A 19,159-nucleotide genomic window follows, 5' to 3' on the forward strand; every position below is an offset into this window, starting at 1 on the left:
GATATAAAATATTATAATTATTAGCATAAAATAATTTTTTATAATATAATAAATTTTTTGGCTGGGTGATAAAATTGGTTAAATAATTATTAAAGGGATGTTTTGTGTAATTGTTATATTTTATCATATGTATTTTGGTAAAAAAAAAAACTTTTCGACTGAGACTAAAAATATTTTTTCAGAAAGCTTTAAATGGAGCTTCTTCTAAAAAGTTGTTATTAGCTTTCTGAAAAAGCTAAAACGGTTTTTCAAAATTTTTACTAAACATCCTTATTTCATTTAAAAGCGATTTTAGAAGGTCATAAAGTACTTTTTGGCCCTCCAAAAGCTCCCCCAAAGAAGAATAAAATATAGATTTCCAATCTTTTGCTAGCGGGTCCTCGGCTATCCCCAGGTCTGAAGTTTTCCATATAGTGCATGGTCATGGAAGTAGCCTTGGGGTGCCAATAAGTGAATGTGAAGAGTTCATCTGGTTTATGTAGTGCTGGCTTTACAATTTTGCATTCTACCACTCATCATGTGTCACGGAGTTTGGGCTGTGAAATAATAGTACGACCTTCTCCCATTGGCCATTGGTACAATTGTCTAAAAATCACGTTCATGTGTAAAACTTCCGGTTTGACAAAGCTGCAACATTCTACCACTTTTCCTCGCCGCATACTTTCTTCGAGCTTTTTCTCCATCTTTAGATTAGCACCATCTCTTAACACGGAAAACAATTTGCTAAGGTAATAAGAATATATTCCTTTATTTTATTGTCATTATTTTATTAAATATATTCTGTAACGTCTAACTATTGAAACTGCATTGTATAAATGTTTTGATAATCTAAATTTTTGAGAACTTTGTTTCTCTGCTCTTCTTAATTTTAGTTGCTCAAATAAGGTTGTACTAGTAATATGACCAACTATGCTCTTGGAAACTGACCAATCAGGATTTAGTTTGGTCATGGGTTGTCGGGTCTGGTCACCCTTCATTTATTTCATTCTAGGGGTCATTTCGGTCAGGCTAGTTAAATAATTTTTTAATACCGAAACTGATATTGATTATTTACACAAATTGCTGGAAATTGATCTAAAAAATTATGATCGATTATGTTTATCAGGTTAATGTTGAATGGCCTAAGTTTAAATTAAAAAAATTATTTTATGTAAGAGAATATTAAAGAAATTTAATTGGGCTGCATGGGTGCGTGCATGTCCAATGGTACGGCTTGAATCGGTTTTTTAAAAATTTAAATTAAAACCTAGCTGAATTTTCTCAGTTCAAGCATTTTTCACACGGACACCGTACTGCACAAAAAACTTTGATTCTTAATTTAATTCTAATTAATGATGTTACAATCTTTCGATACACTATTTTTTCTGGTATATTTTAGGATTTGTATTCCACGCTATTGGATATAGCTTTGCTTTTGTATCCTGACCATGAATACAAAGAAACATATAATGCATGTGATCGATTGATTCTAAGTTGAGAAACATTTGAAAGATTTAAAAGATTTATCTTTTTTCTTGAAGAGTTGCTTTAAATAATAGCAATTCAAGAGTTAATCTTAGAGCCAGAGTTGCTCGGTCTTTTTTTTTTTGTGCGCTGAAAATGGGTTTTCATACAATACGTGTACGAATATATTCAATAAAATCAAAAAACACTAACTCGCGGAGTGCCAATGGCAGCTTCTTCTTTTCCGACCAAAGGTGAATGATAAGCTGCAAAGGCAGCCATTTAGTTAGTCACCCTATTGGCTTCTCTAAAGGGGCGTTTTGTGATTGGCAGAGCTGTTCAGTATGGCACAATGAGGAATCACAACCAACAATACGAGAACAAGATGGAAAAGGATGAGTCTAAGATAAAAAACTGTGCAAAGCCAGGTGGTTAAAAGTCCCACAATGTTCTATTCTTGACATGGATATAAGGTAATGGGAACAACTAAAGCTAAAAGTTGAAGACAAGGTCGATGATACCTGAAATGTATGCCAAACAAGTTACGATGAAAATTCAAGAAGCACGTACAATGAATCTTTCAGTGTTCACACCAAACGGTGTTTAATAGAGAAATCATGACCTTGGGCCCTCTGCTATCAGAATGGATGTTATACGAGCTAGATAAATTAGAAGATATGTCCAGTGCATAATGAACGTTATATAAATTAAAAGTAAAATTTGGAAGAACTCAATTAATATAGGAATCGAAGATCGTATGCCAGTTTAGAGAACTAGATTTCGGATGACTTTTCACACTCAATTAGGATACCAACTAAATCTATATTATCAAGAATTAAGTGATGGTGGTAATCATTGCTGTATTAATAAGGGAATACATTCAGAAAATAATTATAGAACTATGCGCAACCGGCATGCACACCGGACAGGCCAAGGTTGCAATTTTGTACTGGAAGAAAACTTTGGTATGATTGTAGAAGGGGAGGAATATAATTGACTGCCAATCTCAAGTGGTATCTGTACTCTTCATATGCTAAAATGTTCGATACTATGAATTGATAGGCATAGGTAAAAAGGATTCCTTCGCTTGTCAGGGTTAAGCTCCATTAAAGCCTAGATTCTCATACCTGCTTGCTGCCAATTCTAAACACCGGAGCAAGAATAAGAAATAGTATACTCATATGCACGTGGAGCAAAAGGAAAACTTAAGAAATCACATTTGTTGATACGTCTAATTCAGGTGCTTAAGTGAAACAACAGGAACATACTGAAAAGAATAATGAAGAGAAAAAACTAGTTCCTGTTGAACTCTCTTACTGTTCTTCCTGGACCAAAATGATGATCAAACAACGTTGCAGATAAAAATCTGATTACTCTTCTCCTGAAAGCTTTATTTCATAAATGACACAAGATGGAAAACTCAAGGAGCAAGGATTCACATCATTTAGTCTTCCATACATGTGCAGATCTTTGAACTGGAGTAATATTAACACATACTTGTTTGAGTTTAAACAGGACATTCAATATCCTTTAGGAATTTAATCGCACTTAAAGGGGTAGGCATCATTAACTAATAACAAAATAATTAAAAAGATAGATAAAAATCTCTTTTGAAACATTAATATGAATTATAAAGTCCTTTTTTCTTGCCTCAGCTTCATGAGTCATTTTTGGTCATTTTGTCCTCGCCCGTACAAGTACGGGACATCCGTGTTAGAACTCTAAAGTCGTTAATTTAGGATCTTTAAGGCTAGGATACATTGAGACAATTTAAAGACGATATATTAATTACAAAATTTTTCTTCATTACATTCTTTTTTTTCTATTTTACAAGAACCACTTTACAATATTTAACACGGCAAGTACTGCTGGAGACATTGTTTCAAGTTCTGAAAGGTCACAGGCTTGGATACAAATGAATCCATACCATTGGCAAGGCAGTCGGCAGCGCTCTCAGCTAGTGCATTTGCCGTCATCTGCAATACAACAATAGAAATGAGGCATGACCCTTCCTCATTTTTTTCTCTTACAGTTCAAGTTTGTCCAGATTGTAGGACGCGCCTTGACAGAAGGCATGCATGTAATAGCGAACAATAGGACTATCTAACGCCTCTGGCCACATTTCTATAGTCACACATAATATCAGACTTTTCATTCTTTCAGCGACAGAATAACTTGACACAGGACAATGTGCTACGTAAAAATAATTTGAAAATAAAAGGATGCAATAGCATAGCGTGCTGTATAAAAAGATGTCAATTGAAAAGTAATATATTTAAATATATCCATCTTCTTGGTAGTAAAAAGATAATAACATGTGAGAATGGTGACCGAAAGTGATGGGCCTGTTCTGTTAGAAAACCTACCGCAATGATAGGAATCCTTTTTCTGCACCGTCCTGCATCTGGTCCATGCGATAGTGAATCTGGGCAGGCCATAGCATGATCATCTCCATTGGATACAGAAGCATCCCAGTAACCATGTTCTTCAAAAGATCGAATTAATCTGGTGGCTTGCATTCCATCCATTACTGGCATGCAAATATCCTGTAAGAGTACCATGGAGATCAGTATTACTGGCTCATAAAGTTTATACAGTGAGCTGCAATTATGTAGCATACAATTATTGTGCAGTTCTGTTTCCAGTCAATCTATTCTAATGCCAAGGAACAGTCACCAACATTTCATATAATAAAATATGATAAAACCAATCTCTTCACTGCCTGTCAGGTTATAATCTCATTAAGGAAGACTTTTTTCATGTCATGCTTCATATTGGTTGATCGAAAATGCTCTTATGCTTACCGGTTCTACATACAAATGCTATGCTTGACTCATGTACTTTAAGTTCAAAAAAGATCTTGACCTGCAAAAATAATTTTCTGGCATGACCTGTGACTACCACATTGAAAATTCATGTCATCCGTCCAATTTTGTGCTAATAACTTGCTGATTTGTGCTTTTTATGGCACTTTATGTCATTCAGACAATAGCATTCCATCCACTTGCCCAACAAACAAATCAGCAAGATGGACTATTTCTGATTGCATTTCGTACAAGAGGGACAACCATGAGTTTCTTGGCATCAGCAGTTCTAAAGCAAGAATTCATAGAGAGAGTTTGGAATTTATTTTCAAGGTCCTTCCAGCATCAAGAATTGCAATAAACAATGAATATATGTTCATGAGATGTGGATGGGCATTAAAGGCCTAGGAATGGTTTTTACAAATTTACTCATAGTTTCCCATACTTTTGACTGTAGATAAGCTAATATTAGATAGACATTTCTTCTGAGTTAATTTAAATAACACAGACAGTAGATGAGAGGCTATAGCTTCTAAAAGAGTTTCCACAGCACTGTTGATTTTTAAAAGGCAAGAATTTGTGCCAACGGCACAAACATAGACATGCTACCACTATTTTCTAGTTTCTCAAAACCGATTACTGCTACTTGTAGGAAACAAGATGAGATAATAAATATGTATGAGACTTGAATGATTGCATGTGGTTATTGCAAATTTATTCAAGATTTCAAAAACAAGCTTCAAACTGTAACACATAACTAAAACTAGTTGGAGCAACAAGCCAATTATTAGGACACCATTGCACTGTAATATTCATAACACCTGGTATACAATAGTTAGTGCCACAATCTTCTTAAAGAAAGCATGTAAAAGTCTGTGATTTGAATATATTATTCATCACTGAAAAAATTATGAGAATAACTCCCCCTAGGATGAAATCAATGTTTGAAAAGATTTAATGCATGGTAGAGTTAAAATGTCATGAAAGTGCAAGCACATATACAATACAACCGTCCCCTGTATCAAACAAGCTATGAACAAAACTATAAATGTTTTATCAAACTTGAAATTTGGAAATAAAAAAAATCACATTGGAATATTACCATCAAAATAAGATCATAACGAGAATGCTGAATTGCCCGAATAGCTTCTAATCCATTATTCACAACATCTATTCTATGACCCAACTGCTTCATCATTGATTGTGCCACCATTATATTGATCTTGTTATCTTCTGCAAGAAGAATTTTGAATGAACTTCTATCTGACGTGCACTTAGATTTATTATCTTCTTTCTCATGCCTCGGGCTTTGACAAGTTGGTACACACTTGCCACTTTCAGCCATATTAACTCCCTTTGAGGATGCCATTTTGCCTTGCTGCAAACCTGAAATCCAATGGGTTCTGCTGGAATCCATAATAGAACTGTTAAATTTATGCATTACAAAGCCATTTCTAGAATCTTGACATCCTTCATCCCTTCTGTTTATCCTCCTAAAATCATTACCATTATGCCCTAGGCTTTGCTGTACAGGGCCTTTAAGTTCAGTTAATGTCTTTGTTGCATCAGAAATTGGAGAGACCCCATCAACGGAAGTCCTTGATGTGCAATCACTAGAGGAGAATGAGACAGACTCTGACAGACCATTTGAACTATCTAAGGTATCAAGCATGCTACTGCCAGAAAGTTTTGTCTTGCAAACCGTGGATTCATCAGATGAGAATAGAGTACCCCATGTCCGAGGCTTAAAGATAAATGACCCATTTTTTTCATCAATACTATAATCAGTTGTAACATCACTATCAGAAATTGCTGCATCTTCATCACGATCATCGGGACATTCCCTCTTTAAAGGAACCTTATAAGGCAACACAAAGGTAAATGTCGATCCACAATGCTCTTTGCTGGTCACAGTAAGATTTCCACCCATCAGCTCCACCTATATCAGATGCATTCACAAAGTGTAAGAACCATGTTGACTTTTATAAGACAAAGGGAAAAGAAGAGGAATGATCTTCTATTATGTCATTCACAATATCAATACCAAATCAAGATAAATTTCGAAATCTTCCAACATGTATGCAGTGCAGAATTCTAAGCAGATATCTTTGACTCCATGGGACCAAACATGGGTTTCACCTTGAAAGTCATACACTAAATAGCCAATTTGATGGTTCTAAGAAACAACAAACAACATTCCACTTCTTATTTGTAAATAAGTATGCTCACTGCAATGTTAGTCAGTATCTTTACAAGAATAATAGCATGAACTGTTTGACTGAACTTCCTAAAACCTTGAGCAAACAGAGTTTCTGTAAAAAAAATGGATATGTACATACAAGAAACGACGACAATATTTGGTAAATATGAAACTATTTTTTCTTTATTTTTCAAGACCATTTTGATAAATTACTTAAGCTAAAAAAATGCCCAAAGAAAAAAAGAAAGATTCTGAAGGGATCCAAGATGTATGTCCATGCAACCTAACTAAAGACGTTTTGGAAGAGAAAAGCACGAGCAAAGGGTCTAAGTTTGGAATGCTTGATGCTCCAAAAAAGGATGGAGAGAGCGAGATAAAAAAACTCCCTAATCACGTTTAAAAAAAAGAGAAACGTAGGCCAAGAATTGATAACATAAACCTTATTTAATGTTTAGGAACAAGGGTCTGCAAATTTCCAAGCCTGAGAACCCTTGACATGAGAAGTAAAAGATGGAAGATACAAACTTTGAGTGGAAATTAAGAGAATGAGTTACATCAAAGCAGGATTTTGATTAAAATTGGAGCCAATGCTCAATTGGAAACTAGATGACGAAGATTTTAGCAAAACCAAAGCTTTATACTGTTGGAAATAAAAATGAAATGTAAGAAAAGCTCAATATAGGATTTCAAATGTTTAGACTTTAGACCATCTGGTGCTAAGGAAAACAAAATTGTCATCCAACATTATTCACCAACGCAAATAATTGCAGTCACGTATAACATTGCACTGCACCATCTAATATAAGCTTGGTTCAAACTTCTATTGCTTTCGATGGCCGCAGGAATGCTGAAAATCAGAATCTTTAATATATTATTCATCAAGAGGCACTTGGTACAGTCACTCTGTTACCTAATATTGTCCATACAAACTATAGGCAAACCTGCAACCTGTACGGTGCAGCAAGAGAGAATAGCTACTTAAGAGGTTGAAAGACTTCTTTCCCACATCAAATACAAAAGTTGATCAAGCCAAGGAATGTGAATGAAAAAGAACGATTATAAAAGAAGCGGATTTGTCTCACCAATTGTTTGCAGATTGCAAGACCAAGCCCTGTTCCTCCATACTTTCGAGCATGATCTGCACTTGCTTGCATATACTTTTTGAACAATGAAGGTAATGCCTTATCTGTTAGATGGAAACAATCATGTGCAGGTAAATAATCCAAGATCAAAGAAAAAGAATTTTTAAAATGGTTATTTTCAGAAAAAAGAAAGAACTAAATTCTATACAGCATAAGTGAATATGGCAGGCTTTGCAGTCTGAAGTGGAGTTAAAAAGAACCTGGTATTCCAATTCCAGTGTCATATACATCACAGCGGAGCCACACAATTTTTTCATACTTCTGATTATGCTTCTCAGTATCTTCATTAGTCAAATGATGCTTCCCATTACTGTTTTGGTCAGGACGTTCTTGACAAGTTGAACAATGTGAAGTTTCTCTATCAATATAACTTTGAGTTTCTGAAGAATTCTTCTTTGCTAGTCTTGTTGATGGTAAAACAGGTGTTAGACCTTGATGGTGTTGTTCTTGACATCCAGGGTGTTGCTCAGAAACCGCATGAAGGTTTATCCCAATTTTCCCTTCATGTGTAAACTTGATTGCATTGCTGCAAAATAAGTTTGCATATAAGTTCAAGATATTCACCATAGGTTGTCATCGAACGAAGGAGAAACAAACACAAAAAGGCTTCTTATATCTATTTAATAAGCACAGAAAATATGCATAAAGTTTCAATTGGTAACGGAAAAAATTGCAATATTGTCGCATGGCACATTGTATATCTTTCCTCACCCAAGAACTGAAAAAAAAAAAACTGCCCCCATCAGATTGCCCAAATATTTTAATAGTCAGCTGAAAAACTTTTTTCCTTATAAAAGCATTGATTTAGTTAAAAGATATGTTTTAGACTTATCTTTGATTAACTATTGTAGTGAATAATCATTTCTATGTTAAATATACAAGAGATGGACTAAGCTTCTTGTTTCTACTCCTTGATATTTACTTCAGTGTCTGATACATGCACATGGTACTGAAATTATGTAATATGAACATGAGTATGCTCCATCAGAAATTGCAGCCACTTGAAATACTCAAAGAAGCATACCTATTGCATGCTATAGTTTAACACTCTGAATGGTTCGTATATCTCTACTGTTCCCCTATAAGCATTTGCATAAAATGGTTACCACCCAGACAAATCTTGGTTTCTTCCTTAGATGTCATATTCATGTTCCCTAGTTTCCCTCCCCGTTGTAATGTCTTAATTTCCTTTTTCATCATGATAATAAAGGTAAATGCTAAGATTTCACTATATTGATTTGATACGGTAAACTTGAGTAGCAAGTGTTGATCAACAATGGATGTTCAAACTTCGCTTATGGAGCTAGAGAGTTTTTCACGAAGCCCTAAGGAGAAATTCCTCACTTCCAAGCATAGACTTGAGGAGAAGGCTTTGGAATGAATGTGATGAATGCATCCAATAGTCAGAGAAGTTTCCTAATAACTTATACAAGAGTTTGACCTCATTAAACTCAATGTATAAAATTAAAGTGTCTGCAGATGCTAATCAATGTGTAGAACCAGTTTCAGCAACAAGCATGACCATTCAATTCCAAATAGTTTAATGAACTAGGAAGCATTAAACCAATTTCAGTTCAGTCATTACAAACCAAGCATGCAAGTCTAATTTAGATCCTTACCTAATCAAGTTGGTCAGAATTTGCCGAATTCTTAAAACATCACCAATAACCTGAAAGAATATCAGATGACTGTAATTATAAGAATCGCTAAAGGAAAACCAGATTAGACAAACTGTTGTTATAAAAGAAAACTGACATGTTATTTTATCTACAGAACATCTACTGTTTTCAGACACTAGTTATGTTTGATGAATTAGACAAGAAAACATCAAAGGTTATCAGTAGAAAAGGGGATAACTATCAGTGTAATACAATACATAAAGGTATGCAAAATAACATACAAGTATCTAGTCTTATACATGATTATAGGTTTAAGGTTAGATGATCTTCTGGAGCAAAAACTCTTTTAACTTGTTTAAGAAGATAAAATTATCCAGTAATGCATTATGGACTAAGCTTTCTAAAAATGTTCCAAAGTTCTACCATTCTCTGACTTCGCGTTCTTGCACAGGCTATCAAATTTATTTTCTTATTAAAAATATCTAGATCATTTTTCTGGGTCCATGATTATAAATATAACCACCTTTCTTTTGCAATTTCACTAAGTCGGAAGTTTCTGTAGAGCATGTGGATGCTGTAATCCTGAGAAAGTCTTGCCTCTTGAACTGTACTGAAGAACTGAAATAAAACCATGAATATAGAAAGGAAGCACTAATTAAACTCCTACCTCGACAGGAACATCATCAGCCACATGTCCTTCCAATGTCAATTCCTTCTTCAAAGATGCAGCTGCAGTCTGGAGGACATGTCTAACTACCTCTCTTGGTCTAAATTTTGTAGCCTCCAACTTCATAGCTCCTAACAGAAACAAAAAGGAGCGATGTTAAATTCCTTTTCGTTGAACTAATATTCAACAATTACTGGTATTTCTTAAATAATGAAAATGACCCCATCAGAGGTCATCATAGTAAATGCAGTTCCCTTTTCTAATTAGAGAATTGATATACTAATACAAATGGAAAAGTGTTTCGAAGTTGAAAATGATAAAGAAAAGTTGGAGAAGCCCAAGAAAACTGCTGAACTTCAGATACTTTTAAAGATATTTTTTTTAATCATATTACATAGTCATCAATATAGGCCATGATTTTCACTCGCATGGAATACTTTGAAGGGTACCAGAACTTTCTTTAACATATATAATCAGTATGAAGCACAATGAACACAGCACATTCTTGAACAACTGGAGCCACTAAGTTGACCATAACCGATCATGTTGAATAAGCAACTATCTCATATCAAAACCGTCACTGATTTCAATACCATTATCAGTGTGGCACTTTTTTCCTACATTTCTATATATTTCTTCCCAAATGCAAACTACATAAACCCCCAAATGACATACTTAAACCATTATGACTAGTTGAATATCAAAAGATAAAGCTAATAAAAATCACAACTGCTACAAATCAATTCAAGGCAGAAATATGTATGTGTATTCCTGCAGTTTTCAGCGTGAGAACTCTCCAAGAAAATCTAAAGCAATACCTGATTCAAACTTGGCAAGGTCAAGTATATCATTTATAAGTTGGAGAACCATATCTCCAGAGGATAGCATCACATCCAGCAACTGACTTTGTTCTCTATCCAATTTGGTGGTCGCCAGAATCTCAGCCATACTCACAACCCCAGTAAGAGGAGACCTAATCTCGTGAGACATAGTTGCTAGCATTTGCTTTGCCCGCATTGTTTCCTCTACAAGTATTGATACAGGGTAAGTATGCCTAACAAAACCATTATTTTTCAAAAGAAAAACAATAATAGAATTTCAACAAATAAATTGATAAACCTGTTATGTGAATCGTTCTATTAAGTTCTGTCTCTTTGGCCTTTTGGACAGCAATCTCCTCCCTTAGCTTAGCCATTTTCTCCCTTTTTGCCACCTGTTATGTAATCAAACTGGAATTTAGTTTTCACCATCATAGAAGTTGGAAAACAATAAAAAAATCTAAAAACAGGCATTGCATGTAATATAAATAGTGTGTATCGCTTAAAGCCACTAGCTATTTAACCAAAAAAGGCATTATATGTAATGTATATGTAATGCAACAAATCACAAAATCTGATATATGTTGTCGAACAATTTTAACAATTCTTATGGGGATGGATAACCATGAAATAACCTATAATCATGTTCTTGGTTTTTCATGCAGTCCAGTATTTAATATCAGATAAATATATTGTTTTTATATTATCATAATAACGTCTCATATCATCTAATACATTACAGAGCCCCAAAACTATGAAAGTAAAAACTACCTTCTGGATTTCAATAAAATGTAGATGCATAAAATTCATTAGTTCATCAGGAATATTTAAATACCCATTGTATTCTCACATGCCCATGTCACTCCTATGATCCAATGCCTCGAAATTATCAGATAAATCTCAACTAGGGTACGTATGAAAACTTTTACTTCATTTTAGAAGATCTAAACTACATATTAAGATAAGGACAATATTAATCAAAATCTTCCTTTTCAAAAAGCAGACAAAAACTGAGATAAAATTCTAGAAGATGGTAAATAGCAACATTTTGTTGCAACATTTAGCAGGAAAGAGGGTTCAAACACATAATATGAGCAGAGCAGTAACGAGAATGCAGAGTTCAGCTACATAAGGAGTGGGAAGAGAAGAGTTGGAAAATAATTGTATCAGAGGAGACTAGAACTGGCAACAATAGATTAAAAAATATCTTCCAATCAAGATGGTATGATGATGATAACAGAAGTCTCCAGTAGGGAAACACTTCACATCTTTGTGGAAATTACAGGTTTCATCAGTAGATAATAAGCTAAGTGTATATGAAAGATGGACTAAAGAAGACCAGAGGACTCCATAATTAGAAGCAGGGCTTCAGACTTGTGTAGAAGGGACGAAAGAAACATGTAAAGAAAAAAACGGAGTGTAAAATGATAAGAAACTTAAATAGTATGCCCAAATAATTACCTCCTGATAAGAAAAAAATTCTAACTTTCAAGAATTCAGTGATGTATAATTTCTATGGAAACAGACAACAAAGACAGCATCTTTCATTATATTTAAACAAGCACTTCTTATGGGTTCTCTTCAAATATGAACCATGTCTTGTGATGCTTTATATGGTGTTAGAACTCCAGGAGAACCGCAAAATGAGGTTTTTGATCCAGGAGGATCACTGAATCTGCTGTTGACCACTCTAGCCACACTGAGTATAGGTTTGGACTGGCTCTTGGAAGCAAGATCCACCATACTCAGGACTCCATCGCGAACAAAAACTTCGGAAAGCCATAACTTTCCAATCTGAAAGAGTTAGGCAGTGCATTAAGAAAGTTGATTAGGAGTCAAGATCTACCTCTAGGATGAATTTCATCTCAATATAAATTTGTTACTATTTTAGAAACTTTTTACCTCTTTTAACTAGAAGGGGAATCCAATCAGAATTCTAAAAGAGCAGATTTCACTAGTACAAATACAAGCTTAGGACAACAATTTTGTATGTATTGATTGGAAGAAAGTAAAAAGGGCTTTATCTAACTTTTCATCCAATTCATTTTTAACTTGAAGAAAAATTCGACACAAATTTGGCAACTCGAACCTCACTAGTATAAATAGAGGACAGGTGTAACAATTTTATTTATCTTTAATGAAAGTGAAGGGCTTAGAACCTCGTCTTCAAAAATTCTTAGTATTCTTTATTATTTTGTTTTGAGAGATTCAAATTGTGCAAGTCGAAGAAAAGAACCTATTGGATGAAGTTAGCATCAGAGCCTAGAATCCTATCAATTCAGCTTTAGTTTATGGATAGACTGCGAGCAATACAAGTAGCTGGGAGAAAAGCTTTCGATACTTGTATATTGAAAGACAAATGAATATGACTTCTATCTCAGCATATAATGATATGAAATGATGTCTCACTCAATTGGAAGAGAAAATTGCACAGCTCACAGAGCTGTGAGTCGTTTGATGCCTACGCTCCGACACTTGCTTCTATCATGAAACCATCTTTGATGTTTAGTAAGATGATTGCGCTCCAATTGAAGGGGAGGACCAATCCATAGGTATCCAAAATTTAGATAAGGAAACCGGAGTTTCACCATCTTTAATATTGAATTAGCAGGAGCTAAAGCCTTCAATAGGAGGAGCTTTGATCCAGGAGGATTACCAGACTTGTTGTGGACTACTTTGGCCACTTCGGGTAGGTCTGGATAGTGTTTTGGAAGCAAGATCCGCCACATGCAGGATCATCATGATCCAAAACTTCAAAAAGCCATCACTTTCCAATTCGGGAGGAGTTAGGCAAGCAGCAAGAGATAAAGTTGATATAGGGTTCTAGATCAAGGATAAATTGCATCTCAATAAAAAAATTTACTATTTTAGAAAACTATGTACCTTTTCTAACTAGGGTGGGAATCCAGCCTGGATTCTACAAGGATGAACTTCACTAGGATAATCAAAGATCTTGTACCACATTTTTGTATATTTGATTGGAAGAAAGCAAAAAGGGTTTTACTCTACTTCACTTAAGTCCTCTTTTAACTAGAGAAAGAATTAGACTCATATTTGGGGACTCAAACCTCACTACTATATATAGAGAATCTGTGTAACAATTTTATTCATCTCTAACAATAGCAAAGGGCTTACAAATGCATTTGATAGTTTTTTATTATTTTATTCCTAGAGAGTCGTGTTGAGCGGGTTGAAGAAAATTCTTTCTTCTTCTTGATCGGATCAGTTTTTCTATAAAAAGAAAACATGTTTCTAGTAAGTTTTTGTGGAGTTAGTTCTTTAATTTAACTAGCTTTGGCTTATTTATAGCACATTATTACTTGAAATGTATCCAAAGAAGACATCTTTCATATATCTGTAACAAAGAGTTATAATCATTCTCATTACACATACAGATTCAGTATGATTCATTAAGAAAAAATATAAGTCAACTAGGTTGTGATGGATAAAGAAATAACAGATCTATTTATGTTACATATACAACATGTATATACTGTGTGTGAAATAAAAATAATATAAATTAATTTTTAGTCAAAATCAAGAATCATGAACATATGATGTAACCATGGGGTATTTTTAACCAATATAGTTTTCACAAAGAATCTTTTAGAAGCCCTTTTCTCTATTTCTTTCTATTTCAGTTTAGCATCAGCAATTCAGACTGAAAGCTTATATCTTCCCAGAGATTGAAGTGAATAAAAAATTGATATATTAAATGAGTACCATTACCAATACAGCATAGGAGGATTGCAGAAACCAAAAACAAGAAAACAGAAAAGTTTAAATTTTGAAAGGATGGATACCTGATCAGTAACATCCATTCCCATATAATTCACACCAATTCTGTCTCCTGCCTTGCTAAATACTGGTTCTACATATATCATAAAAGTCTTTGATCCAAATAGCGGGGTATCAAATGTGAATTCCCTCTTTGCAGGTGAACCTCGCTCCAAGACTTCTCTCTTGAAATCCTGAATCTCTTTTACACCAGCACCACAGAATATTTCCTCATCAGTTTTACCTATAATGTCCTGAAAAATCAGTTACAATCATATCAAAGCTTGAGAAAGCTTGAAAATAAGCTGTCAAAACACCGTGCACTTTTTTAAAAAAAGAAAATTGGAACCACAGCTTCAACACTAACTAGATTGAATCGCTTTCTTTTTCACTGTCATCAGTGGTTACATTTCATTAATAAATGGGAACAATATATCTACCTATTCTACCTCTTTATCACACACACATACACACACACAGAGAGAGAGAGAGAGAGAGGAAGCAACTAAAATATTAAAGCTCTTGGAAGTAGATAGTCAACAAGACAATGAAAGGTACATTTTTTTTAAGTAAAGTATTATTTGCATATTTTGATTGTTTTGAATCCTGGAAATTCACAGTTGGAAAAGATCAAATTTCTTCTACATAACTGGATTTAAGACTCCGAGGTCTTTCAAATAAAAAGGGGAAAACTCTGTCAAAGATTTTTTTTTTTTTACATCAATAGTTCAATGGGAAGGCTGCAATATTACATAAAAACAAGAGGATATGGCAAGCAAATTATATTTTTTGGAAACAACCTTACAAATGTTACTTTCTTGCATTAAAAGCTTGATATAGTCTGGAAAGATACATATAAAAATTAACTTTTGGTTGAAGGTAGTGATTTGTGAAGTGATAAAAAAATAAATGATGCAAATTGCATTTAGGGCACTAAAAAGGAACCACTTGATGGGTGTCTAACCTTCAACAAGTCAATGAGTTAGCATAAAACACCACAAGACAAGGATGTAGAAAGTTTCAGATATCAAGTTTGTCATTCTAAGTGTAGATCTTCTAACCGAAACAAGGAATAATATCATGCTGCTCTTTGGAACTAAACCTTCAATAATATTTTGAGGAAGAGAGTTCATAAATGCTATTTATTATCACAAACACCATTTTGTTCAAATCAGATTATTGCAGAATCACTTTTTTTTTTCTGATTTTTGTTCTTTAACATATCAAACATGTGATTCCTCGTTTGATGGAACTTCATTTTTTTTCCCATGTAAATCGTTGTTACATTTTCACCATTTCCTCTAACTGCTACGTCTTTCCATTTCTTTACTTTCTTTTATATGTTTATAAAATATTTGACAGATAACCTCTATAGAGGTGCAATCTATGTGGCTAACATTTTGGACATGTAAAATCTGTAAACATTATGAATTGTGAGGTCCCTGGGATGTCCCCATATATGAATTTCAGTTTGGCAACCTTATCGACAGCTTTCGTTACCACTTCTTTACTTCACTTCTATAAAACCCTGAAACTTCTAGAATTTCATATACCACATTATTTGTCAGATGAAAACTCAAGTAGTTGATGGCTTAATACCTCCTCTTCGAGCCGTGGAAAGTGATTATAGATGAATCGATACCGCAACTCTTTGTCCTGAAACCAAATAACAAGAAAAGGTTATTCCTAGGGACTATGAAAATAGTGACCAAAATAACCATGAGAAAAACAGGACCGACCATCAGCAATATTGTTAATACAACTATGAAAGATGGACATGATTTATATTTGCATAATCATACCATCAAAAGGTTCTGTTAGAACAACTGCGCTAAGTTGACATGGTTCAAATTTTTTTTTAATCATGATATTTAATATATCCATTATTTGTTTAAGAGATAGTTTTGGAGATTTCAGAATAGTTCTCTATATTATCAAACAGGAAAGCTGAAAAACCAAATCAGTTGGTTCTGTTATCATAACATGGGCTAATATATTGAAGAGATGTTTAGGTATATACGTTTGAACAGATTTTTTGATTGATTAGTCAAATACCTGATGACCAATAACAATAGGAGCAGTCTGAAGAATAAAGTGTAGAAAATTATCAGCTCTTTTTAAGATCTGAGACAATTCCTCAACTGGTGACGGCTGTGTTTCAAGGTCCTTAATGTTCTCCTCCAACTTTTGCGTGAGTATGTGCTCCCTTTCAATACTTTCCTCCAGCATTTTATCTAATTGCATAGCCCGCTGCTTCCAGTACATGACAGTATCATAGTCGGCATCTATGGCAAGTTTTCTACTATAAGCAAGAATGTCATTTCTCCTCCTTGGAACTCTTCCCCATATGTCACAAGCGTCCTCCAAAATAGAAACTGAACGTTTGGAACCAGCATAACTATCTTCCTCAAAACGATGCTCCTCTAGGATCTCTAGTTTCTTGAGTTCAACTTCCTGCCTTTGTTTGCTGAGGATGTTGATCTCTTCATTGAGAAGCCGAACAGCATTATTGTGCTTATACTCCCAGTGTTTTACAAGGTATGCCAGCTGAGAAGAACCCTTCTCACTGTAACTGGTTAGTTCTAAGAGGCGTTTGAAATCCACAACAGAAGGGTCGTCCTTGATCGTAACATCCTCCAGCATATCCCGATTCACACCAGGTCTTTCCATGTTGAACTGCTTCCTGGCTTCATTCCCAATATCATCAGGCCACATAGAAGGCAAGACATCCATGTCTGCTTCTTCAATAAACTCACCTCCCATCTTAAAGATAGTGTAAAACAACTACACAGTCGCATCAGTTTATCACTTTTTAACATATCAGCTCAAAGCACAAAAAGTTCTAGGCATCATCTCATCAGCATAACCTATCGCCACTGACAGTAAAGTAACATTCAGCTCAGCATTATACTCAACATTCAGCAAAATTCGGTTGCAGTACAAGTGGACTTTCAATGGACAGCAGAGCAGTGATATTTCAGCTGTAGCTTGGTCTTGACTCTCCTTCAAAATACATCAACAGGGTAAAACCAACATAATACCCTGTTAGAATTGATATCAGTAAGTTTCATACAACATGGAACGAAAAAAAAGAAAGAAAGAAAGAAAGAAACGAAATATATTCATACCAAAGTGAGTAATGATGATTGCAATGAACAAGCGAAGTATGGTACATGCTCTAAACTTGTTAACGGCATTTAAAGCAAGGAAAGCATGGTATCAAAACAAGTTAACTGAAAATGAAATTGCCTGTTAGCAAATCAACAACAATTTCTATGACAAACACCATCATAATAGAACAAGTGCAGAGGAACAGAAAAGATAAAACTCAGCGCTTTTGGAACCATGCATAAAAATCTAGTTCAAATTTGTTACAGCACCAGATATATATGTCCACTTCTGTCTTGAAGCAAATTGGAAGAGCACTATTCATACAGGAAACTATTTTTCAAAAAATCATTGATTTGGCATGGCCCAGCCTCCTGACTATTATTAAAAAACTAGTTCTACATTGTTGAGGTTACCTCCCTTCAAATAGCTACATAAAGCTAAAAAATCGACTAGATAGGGCATTATTATGACATAATTCTATCTGCTTTGGATTGGAAACTTTTTACCGAACAGCAAATGTGTCCATAAAACAAATAACAACTACAAACCCGTTGAAATTGTGCAGTTTCAAACTAAAACGGGTCCGTCTAAAAGGACCCGCATTTCCCACACGACAAGGTAAGATCACAGCACCATTTGTCTTCTTACCAATCCCAATTCCTTGCCATCCCTATAAACCACTACCAGAATGGTCTTTCTAAAGAGCCTTCTCTTTATAATCTAGTCTTCAATAAGACCACAACCCAATAGAATCTCAGCAAAAAGGATTTGAACTTTGAGAAGAACACATTCCAAAACAGAAGCGATGCAGTCGAATTGAAACCTATCCCAGAACCACTTGGAAAAATCTTCACATCGAAACAGATAGCAAGATGATCCTTTACTATATATATATATATTTATATGTAAAAATACCTGAAACGTAGATCACGAATCCAGTGCAGCCAATACGAAAAAAAAATATAAATTGTTGTCGGAAAAACAAGCGAAAATTTCCTCTTTCTGTAGCTCTGAGGGAGTGGTTTTGGAGTTTTCCAGAGTGGAGGAAGCGAGGAGGGAACGGGCTAGGGATCTAAGAACTGGGGGAGGAGACGGCCATGTGAGGGAAAATAATTTAAAATTGGGAGGTAAAAACGGATTGGAAGTTGAAAGAGCCCATGTGCGGCGAGAAAACGGGTGGACTTTTTTTATTTTAATTTTATATTTTATTTGTTTGGGCTACAAGAAGCGACGAAGACAAGTTTTTTCTTCAAAAAAAAAAAAAAGGGCAAAAAAAAGCCCCCTTCCTCCGTCGCCCCCGCGCTTTTCGATTGGCGACTTTCCCGCCGTCGCACTGCATGCCATGGAGTGGCAACCTTTTTTATATTAAAAAAATGTATTTATTTATTTATTTATTTATTTATTTATTGTAAGCCCTCCCACCAAATCGCGCCCGTAAACACGTGATCCAACTTTATCTTGGACGGCCGAGGCCGGGGAGCCTATTTAATTAAACTTATCAGACAAGGGTGGTAATTAATTTGGACGGCCTAGATCTACTGGGAGTGGAGTTTGCATGAGAGGATTGGGAAGAGGTCA

General features: G+C 34.8%; 1 protein-coding gene and 1 long non-coding RNA gene across 6 annotated transcripts; one reads left to right on the top strand and one right to left on the bottom strand.

Annotated features, from left to right (window-relative positions):
* The first annotated feature begins 124 nt into the window (after window positions 1–124).
* Window positions 125–4,788, top strand: LOC120111315. The gene is made up of 2 exons (XR_005512496.1): window positions 125–728; window positions 4,429–4,788. It is a non-coding gene; the product is annotated as an uncharacterized LOC120111315 (long non-coding RNA).
* On the bottom strand, window positions 2,427–18,700 carry LOC103707135 (probable histidine kinase 1). 5 transcript variants are annotated; one of them, XM_039128100.1, is made up of 14 exons: window positions 18,497–18,700; window positions 17,599–17,703; window positions 16,526–17,473; window positions 16,070–16,126; window positions 14,497–14,724; window positions 10,995–11,088; window positions 10,694–10,900; window positions 9,876–10,006; window positions 9,209–9,258; window positions 7,790–8,115; window positions 7,530–7,633; window positions 5,350–6,186; window positions 3,810–3,989; window positions 2,427–3,419 (listed from the first exon to the last, which is right to left on the bottom strand). In XM_039128100.1, exons 3-14 carry the CDS (start codon window positions 17,231–17,233, stop codon window positions 3,294–3,296), a joined length of 3,048 nt encoding a protein of 1,015 aa, XP_038984028.1. In that variant the 5' UTR covers window positions 17,234–17,473; window positions 17,599–17,703; window positions 18,497–18,700; the 3' UTR covers window positions 2,427–3,293. The 5 variants fall into 5 exon arrangements, with proteins under 5 accessions (XP_038984028.1, XP_038984026.1, XP_038984029.1 ...); XM_039128098.1 differs by having other exon boundaries at window positions 16,526–17,512; XM_039128101.1 differs by lacking the exon at window positions 17,599–17,703.
* Between the last annotated feature and the right edge of the window lie 459 nt (window positions 18,701–19,159).

Source organism: Phoenix dactylifera, chromosome 7 (assembly GCF_009389715.1).
Source record: "Phoenix dactylifera cultivar Barhee BC4 chromosome 7, palm_55x_up_171113_PBpolish2nd_filt_p, whole genome shotgun sequence".
Classification (NCBI taxonomy): Eukaryota; Viridiplantae; Streptophyta; class Magnoliopsida; order Arecales; family Arecaceae; genus Phoenix; species Phoenix dactylifera.

What these genes read in the sequence shown, in the direction of transcription:
- LOC103707135 (XM_039128101.1), bottom strand. Translation starts at nt 17,233, where the DNA reads ATGGGAGGTGAGTTTATTGAAGAAGCAGACATGGATGTCTTGCCTTCT. An exon ending in CCTTGCCAAGTTTGAATCAG is followed by an intron (nt 10,007 to 10,693) that starts GTATTGCTTTAG and finishes TGTTTCTGTTAG; the next exon opens with GAGCTATGAAGTTGGAGGCT. An exon ending in ATTCTGACCAACTTGATTAG is followed by an intron (nt 8,116 to 9,208) that starts GTAAGGATCTAA and finishes CTTATTTTGCAG; the next exon opens with CAATGCAATCAAGTTTACAC.